The sequence below is a fragment of the Macaca nemestrina genome, chromosome X (assembly GCF_043159975.1).
Source record: "Macaca nemestrina isolate mMacNem1 chromosome X, mMacNem.hap1, whole genome shotgun sequence".
Classification (NCBI taxonomy): domain Eukaryota; kingdom Metazoa; phylum Chordata; class Mammalia; order Primates; family Cercopithecidae; genus Macaca; species Macaca nemestrina.
Genome location: NC_092145.1, coordinates 7,239,228 through 7,264,021, shown reverse-complemented (window position 1 = coordinate 7,264,021; position 24,794 = coordinate 7,239,228). Strand labels below are relative to the sequence as shown.

The 24,794-nt window shown below is 39.4% G+C and overlaps 1 protein-coding gene across 8 annotated transcripts in view; it reads left to right on the top strand.

The window, feature by feature from the left end:
• Window positions 1-24,794, top strand: part of LOC105485067 (ALF transcription elongation factor 2) — a 613,671-nt gene that overhangs the window by 257,641 nt on the left and 331,236 nt on the right. For 4 of the 8 annotated variants that reach the window (XM_071088433.1, XM_011747250.3, XM_011747253.3 and 1 more), the window contains exons 2-3: window positions 4,369-4,489; window positions 13,962-14,822. In XM_071088433.1, coding sequence (XP_070944534.1) covers window positions 14,022-14,822 — 801 coding nt within the window. In that variant the 5' untranslated portion in view covers window positions 4,369-4,489; window positions 13,962-14,021. Of the gene's footprint in view, window positions 1-4,368; window positions 4,502-13,961; window positions 14,823-24,794 lie in introns of all 8 variants that reach the window. The other 4 variants (XM_011747249.3, XM_011747251.3, XM_071088435.1 and 1 more) reach the window with 2 other exon arrangements.

Sequence of the window (24,794 nt, the reverse complement as noted above, 5' to 3'; positions counted from 1 at the left end):
AAGTGTGATGGAAACACAGGAGGCAGAAGGGACAAACCACGTAGCTTGGGAATGTGAAAGCCTGAGTTCCAGCCTCCTAGTTCTCTGACAAACCCGCTGTGAGGCCCATTACCTTACGTTAGTTCTATTTCCTCATCTGTAAAATGAGGGCACTGCAACTAGATGATTGCTAAACTCTCTTCCTGTTTTAAACAGTCTCTGTTGTAAAAGACTAGCCTGTATTGTCAGCCTGCATGGGCTACCACTGTGCGCTAATGAAGACGGCGTAATTGAACTTTCTGGATCTCAGGGAATCTACATGTGCCCTGCATTTTATTGTCCCACCAATGTACCTGAGGCTTTTAATGAGCAAAACGAGAGTTATCTACATACAAGATAAGGTTCAAGTGTCTGAGAGAAGGAGAAGGCTAGGAGAAGATATTACTTGAACTTGAAGATGGAAGAAACAGATTCAGATTTTCCTTTGCCACTAGCTTGATGACGGCTTGAGACAGCTGCCTCTGTTCATTTTAGGAGGGCCTTAGTTTCCTCTTTTGTAAATGAGGGCAGTTCCTCTGTTTGTGGTGGCCAGGGAAGCACACAGGTGGCTGAAATCACAGCTAATATAAAAAACATGGGCCGGGTGCAGTGGCTCATGCCTGTAATCCCAGCACTCTGGGAGGCTGAGATGGGTGGATCACCTGAGGTCAGAAGTTCAAGGCCAGCCTGGCCAACATGGCAAAACCCTGCCTCTACTCAAAATACAAAAAATTAGCTGGGCATGGTGGCTGGTGCCTGTAATCCCAGCTACTTTGGAGGCTGAGGCAGGAGGATCGCTTGAACCTGGGAGGCGGATGTTGCAGTGAGCCGAGATTGCGCCATTGTACTCCAGCCTGGTCAAGAAGAGGGAAAACTCCGTCTAAAAAAAAAAAAGAGAAAGAAAGAAAAGAAAAAAATCCTATGATAGAGAGAAGCTTCTCACCATCATGCCTTACACCAGGGTGATTAACAAAGTAGTTAAATGGAACTTATTCTTCTTTCTGACCTTTTCCAATCAACTAGTATGGATATCAGTGAAATAGGGATTCCAAAAAGGTAACCTGGAGAGAGAGAAACCTAAAACCTTTGGTTAATTCATAGTAAATTTGGTTTTGAGTGGTCAGTTTTTGTGTTATCATAATGTGACCAATTTTATTATATCCAGGAGAAAAATGTTGGAAAAATATCCTAACTTGCTAAGAGTGGTGAATCCTTGAGTTGAGCTTTTTGGCTTAACTTCTCAGTATAAACATGGGTTTTCATGCTGATTGATAGGATCAATTCGTCCTGTCTTCATCACTGAGAAGAAACTTGAATTGTTCATGCCAATGGTATGATGATTAATTCAGGTTTTCGGCTTGAGCATTTCTCTGTGGGCTATGGAGCTCTTTTTCCTTTGGAAAGCAGGCCTGGGTGTGTAAAGATATATCGAATTATCAGGGGACAGACATATACTTTCCTGTAGCCTCTGCAGGGCTCACAGGTTCAAACACAACCTGCCCGAATCATAAGAAATTTAATTGAGTAGATAAAGAGGTCCTCATAATTATAAACTGCAGTAGGTATAACAAGAGGCTAAATACATAGCTGTGGTTTTAATTAGCTGGTGCTTCAAATTAGTAATGTTGGTTTCAGTCAGAAATCAGTGACATTATAAACTGAAAGCCTCATCACCATGTAGTTCATTACTCATTAGACCTCTCTGTGTGAAGCCTTCAATACAACGCCATGCTGAGCAAGAAAGGAAAAAGTTGGAGATATTTGGTTGCCTTCCAAGAGCAGTGGAGCTCTGTGGAGATTAAATTCATTCTCGCCAGAGATATGAGAATTAACTGTTCTTTGTTGGATGTGTTAAAAAATGCAGCAGGCAGTTTTGCTTGCAACGGATAACACCCGCGTGCACACTCAATCTGCTATTCAAATTTGTGTCTGGAATTTGGTAGCTAATGAACTGACGCAAAATGCAGCCAAGAGCCTCCTAACAAATCAAAGCCAGGGCCAAAGCACCGAAAGTGCCCTTACTGCTGGTCGTTTGAAAGGTTGTCATGCAAGTTGAAGCACGTTTCCTTTTCTTCTTCTCCTTTCTTTTTCCTTCAGGGTTTTAATTATATCTTTCCCTCAGAGGAGAAGGAAAGTAGTTTGCAAAGCCAAGAGACCAAAGCACTTCAGTTCTCTTCATGGGAGAATTAAATGTGATCTATGGGCCTGTCATTCTGAGCTGTCAGGTGCACAAAATGAACAGATAGCTAGAAAACTGACATCCTGCTTGCATTACTCAGAAGGAAAAGACTTTGGTTCTTGTTTGTGTATAGATACTAATCTGCTATGGAAAGCAGAGAAATTAAGTGTCCTTCTCCTTTGCAACAACTCCACCCTCACTAAATATTGCTTTAACTTGTTACTCTACCCTCACCCTAACACCCAATCTTTCTTACATTTGGACAAATTTATGGGATTGGATTACACACAGCCAATGTATGGTGCTGAGGTACAGTCACAGACGCCACACTTAACGGACTGAAGATGTTATTGTGCCTGATTAGTTCCATGTCAGTCTCAAACATGGAGACATTGAGACACACAGCAATTGTTTGGGATACTGAGTTCAACTTGTGAATGGAAATGAAAGATGATGCTAGAAAATCTAATACCTATGGAGGGCATCTGAGACTACAAATGATAGGCTGCCTTCCAGTATCTGGACTTGACATCTTCCTTGACCAGGTGAGGCCTAGATGTGGGGCCCTGGCTTTGGGTAGGACTCTGAAGGTTTTGTTTGCTTTGCTCAGACAGTGATAACATTTGTTGAATATACTCATGAATGGTCCAGTGAGCTTTAATGTATCTGACGTTGTTTGTATTATGAAAGTGTAATGTGCATTTAAACATCCTATAAATGTTGTCACTGTTTTTTAATGGAGAAATGAGTGTTCTTTATCCAGGAGATGAAGTTATCAAAGTCACTTTGAATTTGACCTCAAGGATTCTTGTGAAGAAAAGTGGATGATTAAGTGTAGTGGCATTGTACACTCCATGTTTATCAACATCCAGTTAAGCTGCACAGATAGTTTATGTTCTAGGTTCTTACTTTATAAATTAAATTTATGATGCTTTGAGCAAACTAGCCTACCAATGATAGATATTAAGGTTTTGGATATAGTCAAAGCCTGTCAACTGTACTCTTATATCAGTAGATCTCTTGTAATTCCTTTAGCTATTATGTTCATTTGCATGTCAATTATCTAATTAAGTCTTAACATGGGAATATTAACATGGGGAAGGAAACCAATATTTATCCAACACCTGCTAGGCATTTTATGTACATTTATGTAACTTAAATTTGCCCAGTGTGTATGTACTCACGTTGGGTAAGGTTAACATCAAAAGCATGAAAAAAACCCAATGAATAAAATAAAATACACCACTACAAGACTTACAATTATGGTTTAATTTGCAGTCTTGCATGATGAAGAAAATAATTGTTTTCTTAGTAAGGAAGCATTCCATTCCATAATACCAAAAGGCCTGGAATATATCTTAAATGTTGTTTAGGAGCTTTTGATCCTCCAATGGGAAAGCCTGAAATGTGATGAGAGTCACAGTTAGTCTTTGTAAAGCATTTGTTCATCGAGGTCATTAAAGGCTTTCGACACCTCCTTTTTTTTCATCTACAGCTAGTCATTTGTTATTCAAGTCAGACCCCCTTTTTTTTTTGTGAAGAGTTTCTCAAAAAGGCTTCCATTCACCTTTGAAGAAAACTATAAGAAGACCAATACCACAACAACCAAACAAAAAGAAGTGTAGGTGATTTGGTTATTTATTTTTCTGTGGACTTCCGAAAATGTCCTTAAATTCTCCTGTGAGTTCATTAAAACAGGCTCACTTTGGCTATGGGCTCAGGACAGAATTCCAGTTTATCTGCAGCTCCATACTTTGATAATTCTTTTCTCTTAGGACTTTGTGACATCTGTGGATTCTGAGCACTAGGTAGTTGGCAACACAATGTAACTTTAATTTAGTACCTTTCTGCACTGTGGACTGAGTTTTGGGGAGTATGCAATTACTTATAATAATCAAACAAGGACAAGGGAAGAGAATTTTGCTTTACTTGCTTGTCATGAATGTAATTTCAGATAAGCAAGTTTTTGTTTTCGTCTTTGTTCTGAAGAGCTGGTCAGGATCTTAAACTCAATAGGTGTAATGAAAAGGATTATCTGCTCTCTATGTAGTGTCAGCTTGGGCAGCAAGTTGACTTGAATTTTTTTTTTATTATTGACAACAACAAAAATTTAAATGATTCGCATGATTAATTTATCTTTTTCTCTTTTTGTCTTTTCCTTTTCATATCAGTCACTATGAACAAGACCGTAGTGCACTTAAAAAAAGGGAATGGGAACGGAGGAATCAAGAAGTCCAGCAAGAAGACGATCTCTTTTCTTCAGGCTTTGATCTTTTTGGGGAGCCATACAAGGTAGCTGAATATGTATGTATTTTTTCTTTCTGGAAAATGGTTGCTTGTTACATTTTCGAACTCACTAATCAACATTTGATTTATGTTTAAAGCACCCAACTCATTTCCAGGGGAATATATTTTACAAGTGAAATTTGTACATACACTGTATTTGAGGCAACTGCAAGTTTCTGATGAAGTCTTCAGAAACAAATTTCATCTTCTTTCGGGAGCACAGTAGGATTGAAGAGATACTTGTGAGACTTCCTGTTTCCAATGAGCCCCTCTCTGCCCAACACTTCCTACAGCAAGGAATGCCCCCTTGACACTTTCTACTGCTGTGATTGTCAGTAGGCAGCTCCTGAAGACTTCATCAGAATGTCAATGGAGATATCTGTTTCTTTTCCCAATCAGTGTCATCCATTGCAAGGCCACTGTTTTTCTTTTCCATTTTAGGTTGTTAGCAGCTCTTCAGTGGTTTGAGTGCTCTTTGAAAATCGTTGTTCCAGAATAAAGGAAAAAAGCCAATCATTTTTTCTGATGGTTAATAATCATGGGTTAGAAGATTGTCTCAACCAGAGGGGGGTACTATAGCTAGGTTGAATTTCTAGTGGTAGTCCGGCTAGTGTGTAGCTCCAATAATCGTCAAACTGCTGTGTCTACAAGTATTGATTTTATAGTGACTGCTTCTAAACTTTCTATTTGGGGTAGAGATGAGAGGCGACTGGGAAGAGATTATGATGGAAGAATCTTATTGAATTGCTGGCAGCTGGTTGGTTTTTATTGAAATGTAGTATCAGTGTAATTTTCTGTAATAAAACAAAAATGATGTAAGAAATACAACAATAGAGAAAATTTTCAAGAGCTGTGATTTTAGAAGAGTACCCTTTAAGGGACAGTGACTTCTGGAAAAGGAAAGTTCTTAAGGAAGACAGCATAGGCCCAAATACTACTTTGGGGTAGAGAGTAAGCTATTTGGATTGGTGACTGGTGAGACTAGGGTCTTGTTGCCTTGTTCAAAGCAACTAAGCAACTCTTGATTGAGACATTGCAGGAACTTTCAAGTTTGGTAAGCCTGATGAAGAAACTTAGGTCACCTAAGCTACTGGTTTTCAATCTGTCAGTAATAGTATGATCCATAAAATAGCAGTGTTCCCATATCAACAGGTTAATTTTTATACTACTTTGAAGGTATATATTTAGATATATAATTGGTTTAACAAAAATTTATGAAGGCCTACTATGTGCTAGTCACTGCCTTACACCAGTGTACAAAGAGGAATAGCATAGTCTGTTTTCAAGGAGTTCCTAGTCGAGTGGCAGAGATCATTTGAACCAGTGATGGCATGCCTGCATGGTGACAGATAGCAAGGGAAAGATCAGCAAAGACTTTGTACTGAAACTCATTATAAAGAGTTTGAACATAATTTTTTACATGATAAAAATCATTACAAATATTTAAATCATGGTATGGCCAGGACAAATGAACAGTTTAGAATGATGTTGGGCAGTGTGGACCATGGGTTGCAGGTAGGAGATACTAAGGAAAGATAAAGAAGCTATTGTAATTGATGAGGGGAGCTCATATCAAGAATGATTTAAGGTAGAGTAAGGAAGTTGAAATTATGGAATTGGGTGTCTAATTGCATGTGGGGAATATGGAATAAGAATTAATGGTTCCCAAGTTTTTTATTTGAGAGAGTGGTGGTATCATGAACAAGTTGTTCAGGAAGAGAACATGGTTGGTGCTTGTAGAGAAGAAATAACTAATTTAGTTTTGAGCATGTTGGCTTTGAGATGCTAGAGAGATATCAGGAGAGAGCTATCCAGAAGGCTTGGATATATGGGTCTGAAACTCATGGGAGTGGTCAAGAGAGAAGTTTAGCTGTTATTGTCTTATAGGTGTTAGTGGAAGCTGTGAGAATGCCTACCATCACTGAAGAGATTATGGAATAAAAAAGAGGACAAACAATTCTTGGGAGTAGCACCATTTAAGGGGTAAAAGAGGTGGTGAAAGCAGAGGCCAGGAAAGGAAACTCCAAAGGAATGATCAGAGTGGTAGGAAGAGAACTAGGAAAGAAACGTTTAATAGAAACCTAGGGAGCTAAGGATTTTGTAGAGGAAGGATTTGCTGTGCCTCAGAGAGGTCAGGAATGGTAAGAACTTTAAAGTGGCTGTTTGGATTTAGCAGTTAAGGAGTAATGGTGACCTTAGGGAGAGTTGTTTTATTTGTTGATGACAATGGTCACTGTGGGATGCCAAACTGCCAGGGGTTGGAGAATAAATGGGAAGTGGTTAAGTAAAGAAAGTGAGATGTCAATGTAGATATGATCTTGCAGAAATGTTTTACATGGAGGAAAAAAGAAAGAAAGATAAGTTAGAAAGTAAAGGGAGGAATTATATAAAGGGAAGCTTTTTTAAAAAATGAGATAAACGTGAACATGTTTAGAGATTGATGGGAAGCAAATAACTTCAATGGAGAAAGAGAAGGTGGAAGATACAGGAGAGAAGGGTGAAGCTGAAAGGTCCCAGAGGAGATTAAAAATAATACAAGATGGAGAGCAGTTGAGGAATCATGAGCTATGGGGTGGAAGGTGGGAACAGAACATTAGAATGAGAACAAAGCAGAAGAGGGGAAGGAAGATTGGGGAAGTGCAAGAAATCAGGGCTTCCATTTTCTGCAGAAAATAGAGGAGAGGTCAAAGCATGGTAAGTGTCTTATCTTTTCTCAAGGTGAAGAAGGAACAAGGAGATAAGTTTTACATATTATCTTTGGATGGGCTAGAAAAATGAGCTTTACTCAAAAGTTTATTCTTAAAATCCAACATCCACACTATCCTCAACACTATAATGAGGTGAAGAACTCTTGATTTATTCTCCCTTCATAATTTTAAGTCATGATAAATTGATGGTCTTGTACCTTTAAGGTAAATGCCATCTTTTCACAAGGCCTGTTATATAGATCCATTTTTTAAATGTTAGCAGTGTATTTTTGAGTAGGCAGTTGAAAAAATCTGTTATCAACATTTTCAGAAGTTTCAAAAGCCATCTGTCTTGATATTACAAGGGTACATCAAGTAGAGACATAGATGGGAACATTTAGTATAGTGTGGGGCAGGGCGTATTGCGTGATTAGTAGCTTGTTACCTTTGTGCTTCCTGATGAGGAAAAACATTTGTTCTTTTTTTTTTTTTTTTTTTTTTTCCTGAGACGGAGTCTCACTCTGTCACCCAGTCTGGAGTGCAGTGGTACGATCTCGACCCACTGCAGCCTCCACATCCCAGGTTCAAGTGATTCTCCTGCCTCAGCCTCCCAAGTAGCTGGGATTACAGGTGCATACCACCATGCCCAGCTAATTTTTGTATTCTTACTAGAGATGGGGTTTCACTATGTTGGCAAGGCTGGTCTCAAACTCTTGGCCTCAGGTGATTGCCCACCTTGACCTCCCAAAGTGCTGGGATTATAGGCGTGAGCCACCACGCCTAGCCAAAACCTTTGTTCTTAAGTCAAAACTGTGAAGAAAAAGAATAATGCTAGTGATTGTTGACCTAATAATTATTTTTCTTTCACCCTTGCTTTGATGATTGGTTGTCATCTTGAGCTGTGTCCATATTCAGGGTTCCCTGGGACAGCACTGAGGAGTAACAGAATACTAGAACTGATGTTGCACCTCCATAAGGCTCTCCAGACCAAGACTGGGCTGGATACCCTTGGAGTATCTGGACATGCTGACATGGCAGTGGTCATGGGGGTCCTAGAGCTGGCCCATGGTCCACTGGTAGAAACGAGAACATACCACAGCTCTTCCCTAAGGTGGCAGTGGGAGGACTTATCAAATTTAGAATAAACATTCCTGATGGTGGGTCAAGACTTTCAGGAAAGTTCTTGCTACCCTGAAGCCTAAAACAAGGTCCAGTTACCTGTCCAATAGCGCCAGTGGTTCATAAACTAGCCAATATGAACACTGATCTCTAGGACCTATTATCCTTTCTTGGCAGAAAGATAAATGGTGATCTCTCATGTTCCTGGCTAATTTCTTTCCCTTCTTTTCTTTGCCTCTACCACTGCTAGAATGGAGAGAATGTTGACCGTCCCTAGATTTGGTTAGTGATAGGGAACTTCTCTCTTGGGCTGCTTTTGTAGCATATGATTTTCAAATTGGAGTTTGTGTTATGCTATTGAGAAGGATGTCTTCAAATGTTCCTGAAAAACATGAAGCCATTTGACTTGTCTAGGTTAGTGCACTAAGTCTGGTAAGGAACTGGCATGTAACAAGTGCATGCCAGCTTACTGTGTGCTAGGCACTGTGCTAGAGTTTCATGTGTGTGCTCATTTAGACCTTATAACAACTGGGGTATGCAATTTTCCCATGTTTTCCATGAGGAATTTTAACTCAGAGAATCGAGATGTCTTCTTTGCATTTTCATATCCTTATACATGGCGAATTTAGACTTTGCATCCAGTTCTGTATGATTCCGTATCTGTAACAGGAAGTTATTTATCCTCTGACGGGAAGTCAGAAGACTTGATCAGCTTACCTGCTGGATGACAGTGGAGAAGAAACTCCCTTTCTCTGATCCATAGGTTTTCTTTTTCCTTTCTGGATTGAATCATAGTAATTAATAAGAATAGTAACATTCTATGACTCTTTATAGCCCAATAGGAATGAGGAAACTGAGGTGCAGAGAGGATTATTAAGTGGCCTACCCAAGGTCATTTGTGTTGGGGCACATAGAGGTAGAGGCCAGATGGAGGCCAGACCTACTCTGCTGACTCACATGGTTGTTTTAAGGATCAAATGAAATAATGTGGGAAACCTTGCTTTGAAATCTGTAAGGTGCTATACAAATTCAGGTATTATCGTTATTATAATTAGAGTAAAGAAGGAAATAGAAACTTAGAGCTTAGAGAGATTAACTGCAAAAATACTAGAATTAGAAAAAAATGAATTACTAAATCACATGTTGGCCACAATAAAATAAAAGAAAAAAATGAGTTTCAAAACTTAAATTATTTTGCTACTTGTATTAAAAAGAAATAATATGGTACAATAGCTTCCTAGCACATTAGTCTTGCATGCAATGAAATTATACTACTGATTTGTAGATAGCATTAGAAACAAACTGAGGGAAGTTTGCATTTCCTGAAGTAATGAGAGGCGAAAAAGCTTAAATGAAGGAATGCTGTTAGTCATGAGCCACAAACCAGACATGTAATTTATGCCTGAAAATACTTGGAATATGCATTTCCTGATGATAGAGAAATTGTGATTACTTAGAAAATAGGGGCTGCAGAGGTTACCTTTAAAGAATCAACCAATTATCTAGACCGGTAAGTAAAGAATTGAATAATTGAAAGAAGCATATAATTGATTAAAATGGCTGAGTTTCATTTTTGTCACGTTTATAATGTTCAATCAAGATTATCAAGAATATTTTGCTCCTTAATAGGATTACTAAGACTCAGGAGGGTGAAAAAGAACATTTAGTATGAATCCGAAGTTGCTATGGTGTATAATGAGAGTACATTGTGTAGGTGTGTATAAATGTATTTCGGGTCCCATTAGGTTTTCTATCCAGTGGTTCTCGTATCTCCATCTTGAGAAATTTAAAAACTGATTGACAATTACCCACCTCCAGTGGTGCGAAGGTGGAGTGCTTACTCTGACAACCTGGACTGGACTGCTAATTATATGCCAATTGTTGAATGGTGAACTTCTTGAGGCTCTGTGTCCATGTGTCCTCTGTGCATAACCCTGCCTCAGGAGGGTCCCAAATTTACCAGTGTCTGTCTTAAGAACTACTATAATAATTCCTACGTGTAGCCACAGAACATCTGTTATGCAAACCATATGGATCTTCCTTCAATCAGCAACTCAGAAAGCATCACCAGTGAACTCAACCTTGAACTGTGTGCTATACATTTCCTGTCACACGTCCTTCTGAGACAATTGCTCTATGAGGAAACTAGTCTAAGGGAGATGACATCCCTCATTTCTCCAGGTTATCACAGCTTCACTCCTGTGTCACTAGTGTGCAAGAAAGCTGCACGCCTGGATTGTATTAGCCTAGACCTCTAAGTCCACATACAGACATGCTTTCACTGAGTTAGTCATCATAAGAAAAAGCCACATGAAGACATATTTGCATCATCTTGGAAAATGAGGCCCCAAAAATTGTTTCATTGCTCAACTGTTCTTCTAAACATATCAATGAGAGGAATTCCTTTTCACATTTTATTATCAGACAACCATTTGTCTCGTTTAATGAATTAGGATATGCTTCTTTCGATCAAAGATAATTCTGTAACCTACGAGCTTTTCCTTTTTGCCTTAGCTACCAGGAAACTCAAAGTTAATTTAATGTTAAATTGTAGTAACCAAGTTAGCCTGATTTTTGCTTGCTATTATGTACCTTTGACTCCAGCCATTGCAAATTCTTTATTTTGATATAGACAGGGTATGAATTTTAATTTATCCTATTCAATTCTATAAAAATTTATTGAGTATTTGATAAGCACAAGACATGGTGCTACATCTTGGGTATATAAAAATAAGTGAAATGTAGTCTCTGACCTTTAAGAACTCATAGTTTTATTCAAGAAAAGTTATCATAAGTGTAGTATACACTGTGTAGTAGAAGGTTGATTTTCTAGACTCGTTGAGAGAAATTTCAATTTTCCTCTAATTTTGTTCACATAGACACAGTTTTAGACATTGGCCAGTTTAGAAATTCTCTTAATTTGAAGTATATTTTTGTAACCTAGCTATGGAAAAATATATCTAAGCTTGCTTCAGAAACCCAGATCATTATAAGTAATTGTCAATGAAGAGATATTACAAAGGTAGGCAAGGTTCTCCCTACTGAGGAAAATATGAACCTCTTTTATTTACTCCTGAAACAAGAACAGGAATTTGACTAGCTTGCTTGTAAGCAAATGAGCTTTCATGTTCTTAAGTCCTGATTATGTTTCCTTAAGGAGACTACAATGACTTCTCAGGGCATGGAGGTATTACAGTGGTCTCTATGACACCTAGGGACAAGGTTCTGATTTTGCAGAGCTCTGTTTCTGTGAAAGCCAGATAATAGAATGAAGGCATTCTAATGGGAAGTGAAATGGTATTGTTTTCCCTTGTTGGGTCAGATCATTGAATATGGCCGGGTATCACTGTTCATGAGGCAAACATCTGACCCACGAGGTAATCTGTTTGACAGGCCAAAATAACCTACAAATGTTTAAAGCTTGCATCAGATTCTTGTTGGACCCTCAGCACAATGATTTTTTTTGTTTTGTTTTAAATTTAGAGATTGAACAGGGAGCCTGGTTTTGGCTGCTGTCCATGTGGTTCATTGTGCAACTCAGTTGAAGGAGACCACTATATACAAAGGGTTTATTCTTGTCTGGGCTGAAAAGTAATTCCTGCCTTTAAAAATGACAAACCTAGAGACTTTTAGGAAGTAAAAGTGACTTCTATCCATCTATAACTTTTAATATATCTTTCAGATGTACTTTTGAAAACAGAGTGATTATTCAGCTGAGGATTATAGAGAATGTTAATTGTTTAATCACTACTTCAATACTAAGGTTGCATATGATGCAATATATGATTGGAGGATAAGCAAACTAAAACTGACATGTAGTTACTTGATTTCTAAAAATATCTGTCCCTGACAGAGCTCCCTTAGCATATGTTTAGCATACTTTTCCTTAATCTTTGAAATTTATATTTCTCCTATTGCCCTCATTTCTTTGGAAGTGTATCATATGGTTTCACATACACGGTATGAATAAAATACTTTATATGGTATATGGAGATGGTGCTGATAATGAGGCCAAGATTACTGGTTTGATTCTCTCTCTGATTGTTCCTTCTTGGTATCATTTGCTGGCTCCTCATCTTATCTCAGTCTCTTAAAGGTTGATGCTTCCCAGGGTTCTCTGCGAATCCCTATCTTCTCTTTCTATGTTTGCTTTCCCCAGACGATTTCACCCATTTCTGGCACTTCGCCCTCTATCCATCTGCATATCCTCTCATCTTCACATAAAGAGGAAAACACACAGCCATACAACCTAAGTTTAGACTGAGATGCTAGCCCTGGATAGGTATACTCCCTGTGTACACCAGGAGACTGGGCTGTGTTAACGGCATGTGAAAAATTTTAGATGTTAAACAACTGTCTTCAGCAGAGAGTGTACCAATGGTTAGATGGTCACTCCCTCCTGTGCATTGAAAATGTACCCATGGATTCGGGACTTGAAGGCCACATAGGGTGATATCTTTTGTGGCCCACATCCCAGATGGCTCCTTGAATACTGGTAGCCTTCTATCATTGCAACATCTTGGGCCAGGATAGTACAGCCTAGGTACAAAACAGTCCTTTGGCTTTCTGAATTCAGCAGCTTGTTTTGATAACCTCTTTGGCATATAAAGAGAATAAAGAAAGCCACTTTTGGGGGTGAACAACTGAGCTTGCATCAAAGTCATTTCCAAGTATACAGCTACCCATCATTTTTTAGTATGATAACTTTGCTTTCTGTATTACAAAAACCCATGCAGGAGCATAATTATTTTAAAAACAATCACAGCCATTTTAATAGAACAAATACATCCCACAGGGGGTGGTGTAGCTGGTATACTGATTGTCCATAAAATGATTTAGTTGCCTCTCTAACAGCTCTACATTAGGCTAACATCACTTGAAAAGATAACTTTGTTTTGGTTTACTTAAACAACAGTTTAAATACTTGAATAAATTTTCCTTAATAATTGAAAAGACACAGAAGGGTTTGAGTCACTGTTGAAAACAATTGCACCATTTCAAAGTAAATGAGTGTGAATCATCAATATGTAAACACAGTCTTTCCAGAATATACAGGCAAACACTAGTAATTCATACAGTTCTTTGATTAGAAGGAATCAGATTCACTTTAGTCATAAGTTAGCTCAATTAGATGCTGTTTAATTCCATTCCTTTTCTAAACTTATCATAGTCATGGTAGTACAATTTAACTGATTTTCTTATCCAATAGCCTAAGCCTTTTTCATGGTATAATGTGGTACAAAGGCTGATATGTCAAACATTTATATAGGTAGAACATTCCATTATAACTCCAATGATTGGTAAGCAAAAGTTGTTAATCACAATGTAGAATGTAGAAATTCAGCTCATCTGTCACAGAATAAATTATTTTTTCTAATAAAATTAATAAATGATATAATTTAAAACTTTTTATCAATGAACATGTTTAAGAACTGGCTAGGGAGTATACAAATGTTAGTCATACCCACTCATTCCAAGAGGCTTTTTCAATAGTGTTATTGATTTTTTTTTCTTACATAGCACATGAAAAGCATGAAATTATATGGCAACAGGACAATTTCAAAGAACCCCGTATGGTAGTCTACTTAGGGCATCTGTTTGAAACATTAACATTAGGAAACACAAACCTATTCATTCTCTCTCCTCCCACCCCCATCTTTTTGTTATTTTAGACAAACAAAGGTGATGCACTTGCCAACCGAGTCCAGAACACGCTTGGAAACTATGATGAAATGAAGGATTTGCTAACTAATCATTCTAATCAGAATCATCTAGTGGGAATTCCAAAGAATTCTGTGCCCCAGAATCCCATCAACAAAAATGAACCAAGCTTTTTTCCAGAACAAAAGAACAGAATAATTCCACCTCACCAGGATAATACCCATCCTTCAGCACCAATGCCTCCACCTTCTGTTGTGATACTGAATTCAACTCTAATACATAGCAACAGAAAATCAAAACCTGAGTGGTCACGTGATAGTCATAACCCTAGCACTGTACTGGCAAGCCAGGCCAGTGGTCAGCCAAACAAGATGCAGACTTTGACACAGGACCAGTCTCAAGCCAAACTGGAAGACTTCTTTGTCTACCCAGCTGAACAGCCCCAGATTGGAGAAGTTGAAGAGTCAAACCCATCTGCAAAGGAAGACAGTAACCCTAAGTCTAGTGGAGAAGATGCTTTCAAAGAAATCTTTCAATCCAATTCACCAGAAAAATCTGAATTCGCCGTGCAAGCACCTGGGTCTCCCCTAGTGGCTTCCTCTTTATTAGCTCCTAGCAGTGGCCTTTCAGTTCAAAACTTCCCACCAGGGCTTTACTGCAAAACAAGCATGGGGCAGCAAAAGCCAACTGCATACGTCAGACCCATGGATGGCCAGGACCAAGCACCAGACATCTCGCCAACACTGAAACCTTCAATTGAATTTGAGAACAGCTTTGGGAATCTGTCATTTGGAACACTCTTGGATGGAAAACCCAGTGCAGCCAGTTCAAAGACTAAACTGCCAAAGTTCACCATCCTCCAAACAAGTGAAGTAAGTAATTTTTAAAGTTTTGTTTGGTTTCATTTTTTTAAATTTCTCTGCTCTAACCTCTATAATCCAGTATTCACAAGCAGCTCTCATTTACCTTATTGAGCTGTATAGGATACTCTTCAAGTTCAGAGTCTGAATTTTGATCTTCTGTCACTTGTGACATAACTGATTAACACGCTGCAAACACAGTTAAATCTCCATAATTTGGAATGACAAAAGACAAGGTTGGTCTGACTGAATGATTGACAAGTTGGAGTTATAAAAGAGTTTCATAAAATACAATTATAGTAATATTATGTACAAATTAATGACATTTGAGATTATAATTGGTGATAAGTAGTATAAGGTTCATGAGAAGATTGCGAGTCACTATAGGCCTTCACTACTCAATAGCATATTCTAAACCTAAAATACAGAAGTTCCTTAAAGTAGAAGAATGTAGAAGTGTGGTTTGCTGGAACCTGAAATAGAAGGAATTCTTTAAGAATTTTAGTTTCTTGAGTGATTACAGAGCTATTCCTTGGCAAGATCTTAATGTTATCTTCCATATCCATCAATCTTCCCTTCTGCATCTCCTTCCTCCACAGGTATCTACATAGCCCTTTTATTCTACCTTCATCCTTTCCGTCAAAGCAAAAGGCATTACAAGTAACTAAAGCCCACTGGTTTAGAATGACTAAATATCCTACCCATCTCAGGAATCATTGCCTTGTAAAAGAGAAGTCCAGAGGCACCAAAGCCTCTTCTGAGGAATGAATCGCTAATGATTGGATTCCAGGCCTTGTGGTCCCTGGGTGGGGAGCATATATGGTGCTGCCTCTCAGACACCACTATGTAAGCGGCTGTCTACTGCACCTCAAGGTCTTGATTGGAGGAAGCCACTGCCTTTAGATTGGATTCCTGTCACTGGTGACTAAAGGCTTGAAATAACACAGAGGAAGAAAGTAGGGTTAAATTCTTACTCAATAGGAGTGACAGGCAGTCTGTCTGAATGGTTACAGACTCCAAGTCAGTGTTATCTGAGTTAGAGAAGTGTGACCCTATAAGCCCTCTGGCTCTCCTTCCTTTATTTATCCTCAGCAGATGCGGTGATTTCAGAGGACAATGGGAACATAAAGGGAGGGAGGCCTGAGGCTGTTGACTATATTTTCTGAATGTATGTTTTTAATATTGTTTCATTTCTGAGGCAGTTTTGCTTTTTGTATCATCATTCATCAAGCCTTGTCAAGCTTCCCCTTAAGTATCTCTCTAGTCTGTCACCTCTACCCCCACTGCCTTTGAACCACCTGTGAGCCTTCAGTGGACTGCTGTGAGAGCCCCTCTTGACTGGTCTCCTTCCCTCTAGTCTCACCTCTCTTCCATACCATCCATGCAGGCTCATCTAACAGGCAGATCTGACCATGTCACTCCCTGCTTTTGATTCTTCAGTGCCTTCTCATCACTTCCAGGGAAAAGTCCAAATTTCTTAGTCACACATACAAGGCTCTTCACCCTTTATTTCCATACTCCTTTTTTGGCTACATATTTCACTACTTCTTCATGTGCAGTTGAAATCCCAGCCATATGGGACTACCTGTGGTTCCCTGTCATGTCATGCTTTATCACGCTTCCTTGCTTTTTGGCCTGCTGTCCCCTCAGCCTAGAATGTCTTTCCCCACCTTCCTTTGTCTTCCTGGTGAAGTCCTGTTTCTTCTTCAGGTCTGGTCAGTTGTCACCTTCTCTGTGAAAGCTTCCCTGATCCCCTCAGCTTAATTAAAAACCCCTTTGTCTCGGCTCCTCTAGCACCTTCTATATGCCCTGATTGGCACCAACTGCATTGTATTGTAGTGATTTGGTTATGTTTCTATCTCCTCTACTAGACTGTGAGCTCACTAAGAGCAAGGAATACCTCATTCTCTCTGTATCCCAAGCGCCTAGCAAATACTTAGCACATAGTAGATATTCAATAAATGTTTGTTGAATGAATGAATTTCAAAAATGGTTACTTGATTACATTTTCTAAGCCACAATGTTAATCAAATAACATGCACAAATGTAAACAATTGCTAGGAAATCCATCATGAGTTATATCTTTTTCAGTTGTATTCTGTCTGCATGTTTCTTACTCTGCTCTGCTCCTGTTCTGTCATTGAGAAATCCTCGCCATAATTTCTGTGGAATGACTTAATACAGGCCTTAATACTTAAAAACCAAAAAAGAGATCTGCTTTGAAAAAGTAGAAGTATAATGGGAGATGGGTATATCATTCTTGTTTCTTCTTTTGCCCTGGTATCTGCTGCTGTTCCCTCCTTACACAGCCAGAACTGATCTGGAAATAGCACTGCCCCATAAAGCAGTCTGTCAGCCTGTTTCCATACCTCATTAGTAGAGTGACAAATCACAGACCCAGCGAAATCCACTCTGTTGTAATTCTCTCTCTTATACATTCACAAAATGGCTGACCCAGATTCAGAAATGACTTCATGCTTTCCCTCAGTGCTCTGGCACACCAACGAGAGGTACATTTTCAAAGACAGTCTGAGCTGTCATCAGCTCTGGAGACGATTATCCCAGGAGCAGCCTATGTGCATGCAGCCTTTGTTGATGGTACAAACAGACCTTGGTAGAGCTCTGTATGAAAAACGGGCCAGGTGCAATAAAGTCATGATAGGAGATCAGTGAAGAAAGTACTTATTTTAAAATATGGGTTTCAAGGAACGATTTGACAGAAGAGTAGAGAGAAGCTTAAAGCCCTAAACTCAGAGGCATATACAGAACCCAAGGGTAATGTGAGAATCAAAAATAGGAGGAAAAGGAAAGAGAGGTTACACAGCCCACCAAGAGAGCTTAGAAGGGTGCAGATTAAAATGCGGGCATAAATACAGACAGGGTGGAGCATTACAGAGCTTTGAACCTAATGGAATTTATGTGGCTAAAACTCTGACCAAGTCTGAAAATTCACCCTATTAAATCTTGATGCACTTTTCAAAAACACTTACCATTAAAATTCAGCCCCAGTTCCTGGCGCCAAGAAGTTTCAGGCATTGGGTTCCGGGTCCCTAGTCAGTGTAGCTGTCTTTGATGAGTGGTAACATTACTCTAAGTTATTACCAAAAAGACTTATCCGTGGAGCAATCACAGTATTTCTTTGAGCATTCTCAACTTTTTCCCTGGCTCTGGTGACAGGAGGTTGATGAGTGTTAGTGAAGTGCATTTGTGGGGAGGGTGAAGCGGGATGGGTTGAATGGCCAGAAAACAGACAGCATTCTAAGATATACAAATAAGCAGATAACATTATATTTATGAATTGAGAGATCACAAACTATTACTGAAATGTGATGTGCAAGTGTGTGTGCCCATGTTTGTTTATGTGTCCACATATTGAGTATATAGTGGGGAGATTTTTTTTTATCCTTGAAACATTTCAATGCGTCTTAGAATTTCTGTATCAACAATAAGGATATTAGAAGTATAACCAACTTCATTGCAGAAGGTCAACTTTTCAATTGAGGCACGTCATTTTAACAAATAATTTGTTTAAAAACTTTATGTTGGGGCCGGGCGCGGTGGCTCAAGCCTGTAATCCCAGCACTTTGGGAGGCCGAGACGGGCGGATCACAAGGTCAGGAGATCGAGACCATCCTGGCTAACACGGTGAAACCCCGTCTCTACTAAAAAATACAAAAACCTAGCCGGGCGAGGTGGCGGGCGTCTGTAGTCCCAGCTACTCAGGAGGCTGAGGTAGGAGAATGGCGTGAACCCGGGAGGCGGAGCTTGCAGTGAGCTGAGATCCGGCCACTGCACTCCAGTCTGGGCGACAAAGCGAGACTCTGTCTCAACAAAAAAAAAACAAACAAAAAACAACAACAACAACAACAACAAAACTTTATGTTGGTTGGGCGCAGTGGCTCACACCTGTAATCCCAGCACTTTGGGAGGTTGAGATGGGTGGATCATGAGGTCAAGAGATCTAGACCATCCTGGCCAACTTGGTGAAACCCCGCCTCTACTAAAAATACAAAAATTAGCTGGCCACGGTGGCACACACCTGTAGTCACAGCTACTCGGGAGGCTGAAGCAGGAGAATAGCTTGAACTCGGGAGGCAGAGGTTGCAGTGAGCCAAGGTTGTGCCACTGCACTCCAGCCTGGTGACAAAGCTAGACTCTGTCTCAAAAATAAATAAATAAATAAACAAACAAACAAACAAACAAAACTTCATGTCATAGAGTTTATTAACATTCCTGGAAATAACAACAACAAATTGCTGATGTGTTCCGCAGTTGGGTTTAGAAGAATTTTCTGGGAACTTCATCTGAAAACAGTAAAAGGCCTATTTATATCAAGTAGAAACTGAGGGTTGCTTGCAGATGGTGTTTTATTAGGAAATGAATTTGTTAATAAATGTAGCTTTATACATGATTTCTTTACATATGTTTTTGTTTATTTTTACCTTAGGATAAAAATCTGCTGGTGTAGACAGCTTTGCATTTTGGTGCAATTTGTTATTAGTATAGCTTGCCAAGTAAATAATCACATGCACATGAAAGGATTGATATCACATATTAAGTGTCTCTATCCTAAGTCAATAAGCTTTTGAAAGTACAAAACTAACGTGTAGAGTGTCATATCCCTAAAGGGTTATTTGCTTTACATGCTGCTCTTGGCTGTGATCTAAAGCTCTCTGAGGCTCCAATTGCCGCAAAACTAGTGGCCTTAGAAAAGTTTGATAGAAATGATGTGGGATTTGTCTGTAGCTTATTTTAGTGGGTAACTTTGTCAACCAGCAGAGAAATTATTGCTAACATTTGTGACTGTGACTGTCTTGTTTCACACCCTATGTAGTGATCACTGTGAGTATAATTACCTTTATTTATTGTGAGGTAGATAGTAAACTCAGGTCCCTTGTTTGAGAACTGCACAGAATGCTAGAATATTACCATTGGTGTTCTAGATATGTTCATGCAGCTACACAGAAATGAGACAGCTGCTTCACTGAATGGAAGGCTATCCAGTTGCTGTTTGCAACTCAGGCTAAGAATTTTTCACTTGACGTATTAATCTGTTTTAATGCTGCTGATAAAGACATACCTGAGACTGGGCATTTACAAAAGAAAGGGATTTAATGGACTTACACTTCCACGTGGCTGGGGAGGCCTCACAATCATGGTGGAAGGTGAAAGGCATATCTCCCATTGTGGCAGACAAGAGAGGAGAGCTTGTGCAGGGAAACTCCCCCTTATAATAAACATCAGACCTTGTGATACTTACTGTCATGAGAACATCACAGCAAAGACCTGCTCCCATGATTCAATTACCTCCCATTGGGCTCCTCCCACAAAGCATGGGAATTGTGGGAGTTACAATTCAAGATAAGATGTGGGTGGGGACAGAGCCAAACCATATTAATCCACCCCCAGCCCCTCCCAAATCTCATGTCCTCACATTTCGAATCCAATCATGCCTTCCCAACAGTACCCCAATGTCTTAACTCATTTCAGCATTAACTCAAAAGTCCACAGTCTAAAGTCTAATCTGAGTCAATGCAAGTCCCTTCCACTTATGAGTCCATAAATTCAAAAGCAAGTTAGTTACTTTCTGGATACAATGGAGGTACAGGCATTGGGTAAATACAGCCATTCCAAATGGGAGAAATTGGTCAAAACAAAGGGGCTACAGGCCCCATGCAAGTCCAAATCCAGCAGGGCCATCAAACCTTAAAGCTCCAAAATGATCTCCTTTGACTCCATGACTCATATTCAGATCATGCTGATGCAAGAGGTGGGTTCCCATGGTCTTGGGCAGCTCTGTCTCTGTGGCTTTGCAGGGCATAGCCCCTTTCCTGGCTGCTTTCATGGGCTGGCATTGAGTGTCTGTGGCTTTTCCAGGTGCATGGTGCAAGCTGTTGATGGATCTACCATTCTGGGGTCTGGAGGTTGGTGGCCTTCTTCTCTCAGCTCCACTAGGTAGTGCCCCAGTAGGGACCCTGTGGGGGCTCCGACCCCACATTTCCCTTTCACATTGTCCTAGCAGAGGTTCTCCATGAGGGCCCTGCCTCTGCCGCAAACTTCTGCCTGGATATCCAGGCATTTCCATACATCCTCTGAAATCTAGGTGGAGGTTCCCAAACCTTAGTTCTTGACTTCTCTGCACCTGCAGGCTCAACACCATGTGGAAGCTGCCAAGGTATGGGCCTTCCATTCTCTGAAACAACAGCCCAAGTTTTACCTTGGCCCCTTTTAGCCATGGCTGGGGCAACTAGAATGCAGGGTACCAAGTCCCTAGGCTGCACAGAGCAGAGGGCCCTGGACCTGGCCTATGAAACCATCATTTCCTCCTAGGCCTCCTGGCTTGTGATGGGAGGTGCTGCTGTGAAGAACTCTGACATGCCCTGGAGACATTTTCCCTATTAACATTCGGCTCCATGTTACTTATGCAAAATTCTACAGCTGGCTTGAATTTCACCTCAGAAAATGGGATTTTCTTTCCTATTGCATTGTCAAGCTGCAAATTTTCCAAACTTTTATGCTCTGTTTCCCTTTTGAAATGGAATGCCTTTAACAACACCCAAGTCCCCTCTTGAATGCTTTGCTGCATAGAAATTTCTTCTGCCAGATATCCTAAATCATCTCTCTTAAGTTCAAAGTTCCACAAATCTCTAGGGCTGGGGCAAAATGCCACCAGTCTCTTTGCTAAAACATAACAAGAGTCACCTTTGTTCCAGTTCCCAACAAGTAACTCATCTCCATCTGAGCCCACCTCACCCTGGATTTCATTGTCCATATCATGATCAGCATTTTGGTCAAAGACAGTCAACAAGTCTCTAGGAAGTTCCAAACTTTCCCACATTTTCCTGTCTTATTCTGAGCCCTCCCAACTGTTCCAATCTCTGCCTGTTACCCAGTTCCAAAGTTACTTCCACATTTTCATGTATCTTTTCAGCAGCACCCCACTCCTGGTACGAATTTCCTGTATTAGTCCATTTTCATGCTGCCAATGAAGACATATCTGAGACTGGGCAATTTACAAAAGAAAGATTTAATGGACTTACAGTTCCATGTGGCTGGGGAGGCCTCACAATTGTAGCAGTAAGTTAAAGACACATCTTTCATGGCGACAGACAAGAGAAGAGAGCTTGTGCAGGGAAACTCTTCCTTATAATAACCATCAGATATCATGAGACTTACTGACTATCATGAGAACAGCACAGGAAAGACTTGCCCTTGTGATTCAATTACGTCCCACCAGGTTCCTCTCATGAAGCGTGGGAATTGTGGGAGTTACAATTCAAGATGAGATTTGGGTGGGAACACAGCCAAACCATGTCACTTGATGTATATCACCAGTTTATTTTTTGTGCATTCTTATGAAAATAAAATAGTATTGAGTCCAAGGCTTTATCTGGGCTATTTCTAAACCCATCAAAATGAAGGGATAACTTTATACTTTTAGGGTACCAGAAAAGATTCTTGAACTTAGTATTTGTCTTGTAGCTGTGTGGAATCTAGAAAGCTTTGTACCTTCTTCTCTGCTAGTCCATCCCCTGGTAGTTGCACTTTGTTTATGCTTTTTTTACTAACTCTTCCAACTCACTGGTCTCATTGGTATTCAAATTCATTTTCTTATCATATTCCTCCTAACTTTCTCTTCATATTTCCTCTAACTTTAGTGTCTCCCTAAGCTAAATGAAGTGGTCTCCAGTTGAACATGTGTAGTTGATAGTGATACAGATAGAATACCTGGCTTTACATTCTTCATGATGGAAAGGTTGGAGATGCTAGGAGAGAAGTGATTAGGAAAAACGTCCTGAGGAGTGGAGACTGAGACCATTCTCACAGTAGCAGGACTGATTTGTCAGGCAGAGACACAGAGGAAACCAGGGAGGATTTCACAGAGAATGAATGAGAAGTTTGTTTTGAACTTGGCCTTTAATATTGGGTAGTATTAGAGTAGTTCAAGAGGAATCTGGAAAGCAGTTCATATGTGTGCATATTAGTGATGAATAGAGATAATAGCATATACAGAAAGGGGAAGTGAGTAAAATGTGGAGTATGTTCTAAGGATAGGCCAGTTTATCTGCAGCTGCGGATATGTGGGACCAAAGTGAGAGAGCTCAAAAACCAGATTGCCAGTTCTCTTGAATTTGTAGGCAATGTGGCAACCAGAGTGTGACGCTGAACTTGACACGTTACTTTCCCTGTCATCGTAGGAGACCTAGGAATTCTCTCAAGACAATTGCGATCATCAATTCAAGCAGTAATTTCTGAGCTTTCCCAGGTTTGTTCTCTACCTCCCTACAAGAAAGGACATCTCAATTCTTCTCTTGTAACCATCCTTTCTTTTTCAGTGTGCTTTCCCAAGGATCTTTCTAAAGTAATGCTGAACTAGCTATTTTATACCATACTTTCCTTCCCTTGGAGTCCTTGTCCTCCATTCATCCCCTTTCTCTTCCATTTTTTTTTTTTCATTGGCATTAGTCAAACTCAGAGATAGGTCTCAAAGATGGCGTCTTAAAGAGTATGCAGATACTTGGGATTTTTTTTCTTCCTGTTTCCTCAAGTCCTCTTCTTTCTCATATGTATTTTTTTTCTTTTCTAAGGCTGTATGCAAGTGGTTCTAGCCATCAACATCCTAAAACAATGTCAGTGATTTCAACATGCCATTGTATAGGTAGATCAGAGTATTTGGTTTCAGTGCATCTTTCTTGGCACACTTCACTTTTAAAGTCCTTGTCTTTTTTTTTTTAACACTTTTTTTGGTTGGAAAGAAATCAAAAGATTGATTTATTCTTACTCTGTTTAAAAAACAATTAATTCTTATGTTATACACATTTCTATCATCATTATTGATGATGATGCAATTTAAAACAGCACTATTTGATAATTTTAGTGATTCTTCATGAGACAGCTGAAAATAAATCTCTACTTTGGAAAGTGTGAAATATTACAAAGCATAGTTTTAATAAGGTATACTGAGATGTGGGTTTGTCTTCTGGCCTGGACTTTGTTTGTAAAATTAAGAGAGTTATTTTGCCTTTCTAGGGCTTTTGTCACATGAGGAGATTAGACTGACTCATTCGTGGGGTTGCTTACAGCTCTAAATCTTCTCTTTGTGGTTAAGCCCAAACCTATCTTGTTTGTATAGTAATTTCAGCCATTATCTCCCCAACCCATAATCGTCTAGGAGTATCCACAGTAGAACAGCATGAAGGGATCTGAGCCCTGCCTGCACACATTCAGAACAGTTTGGAACTTTGTAAGACTACGTAAATATGGGCAGACTCGAATTGGATCCTTTTAGGGATTGACTACCAATTCAGTTGGGGTATTCTTATATTTCACTTTTTTTTTTTTTTTTTTTTTTTTTTTTTTAAGTAACAGCTATATGCTGCATTTTACCAGAAAGTACCAAACTGTAGACTCAGCAAATAGCCTCCTAATCCTTTTGTCACCACCCACTAAAATAATGAGAGATAGAGCACTCCTATTTTCACATTACTTCTAGGAAAATATTTTGACAGATTCAGTATGCAGTAAAATGGTAAGCTTTTGTTATGTATATTCCAAATCATCTTGTTATCACTGGCTATATCGATTAGTTCAGTACTTTCTGAGCCAGTCCTAAAAAAAGACTTCTCTCATTCTGCATTAAAGAATAAGAGAAATTGACAGGTAGATAACCATATTGATTCAACCCAAATAGTAAATGCAAGGGACTTTAGACATAAGTATTAAATCTCTTTATGGGAGTTGTAAGTGTGTTTGGTATTTTCTATTTGACATGAAAGAAAATAATCTCTAATTAACCATCATTTTAAAGTGAACTGTGCTTTGATTTGGGTTTATAATATAGGTGCCAATAACAAAAACTGTTACCTTTATACTTTATAATTTACAAATGTCTTCATACATCTTATTTTGATCCAGTTCTAATGGGGTCTGGAATTATCATTTCCTTTTCTGATGCAGAAACTTAGTCTCGGAGAGGCTAAGGGT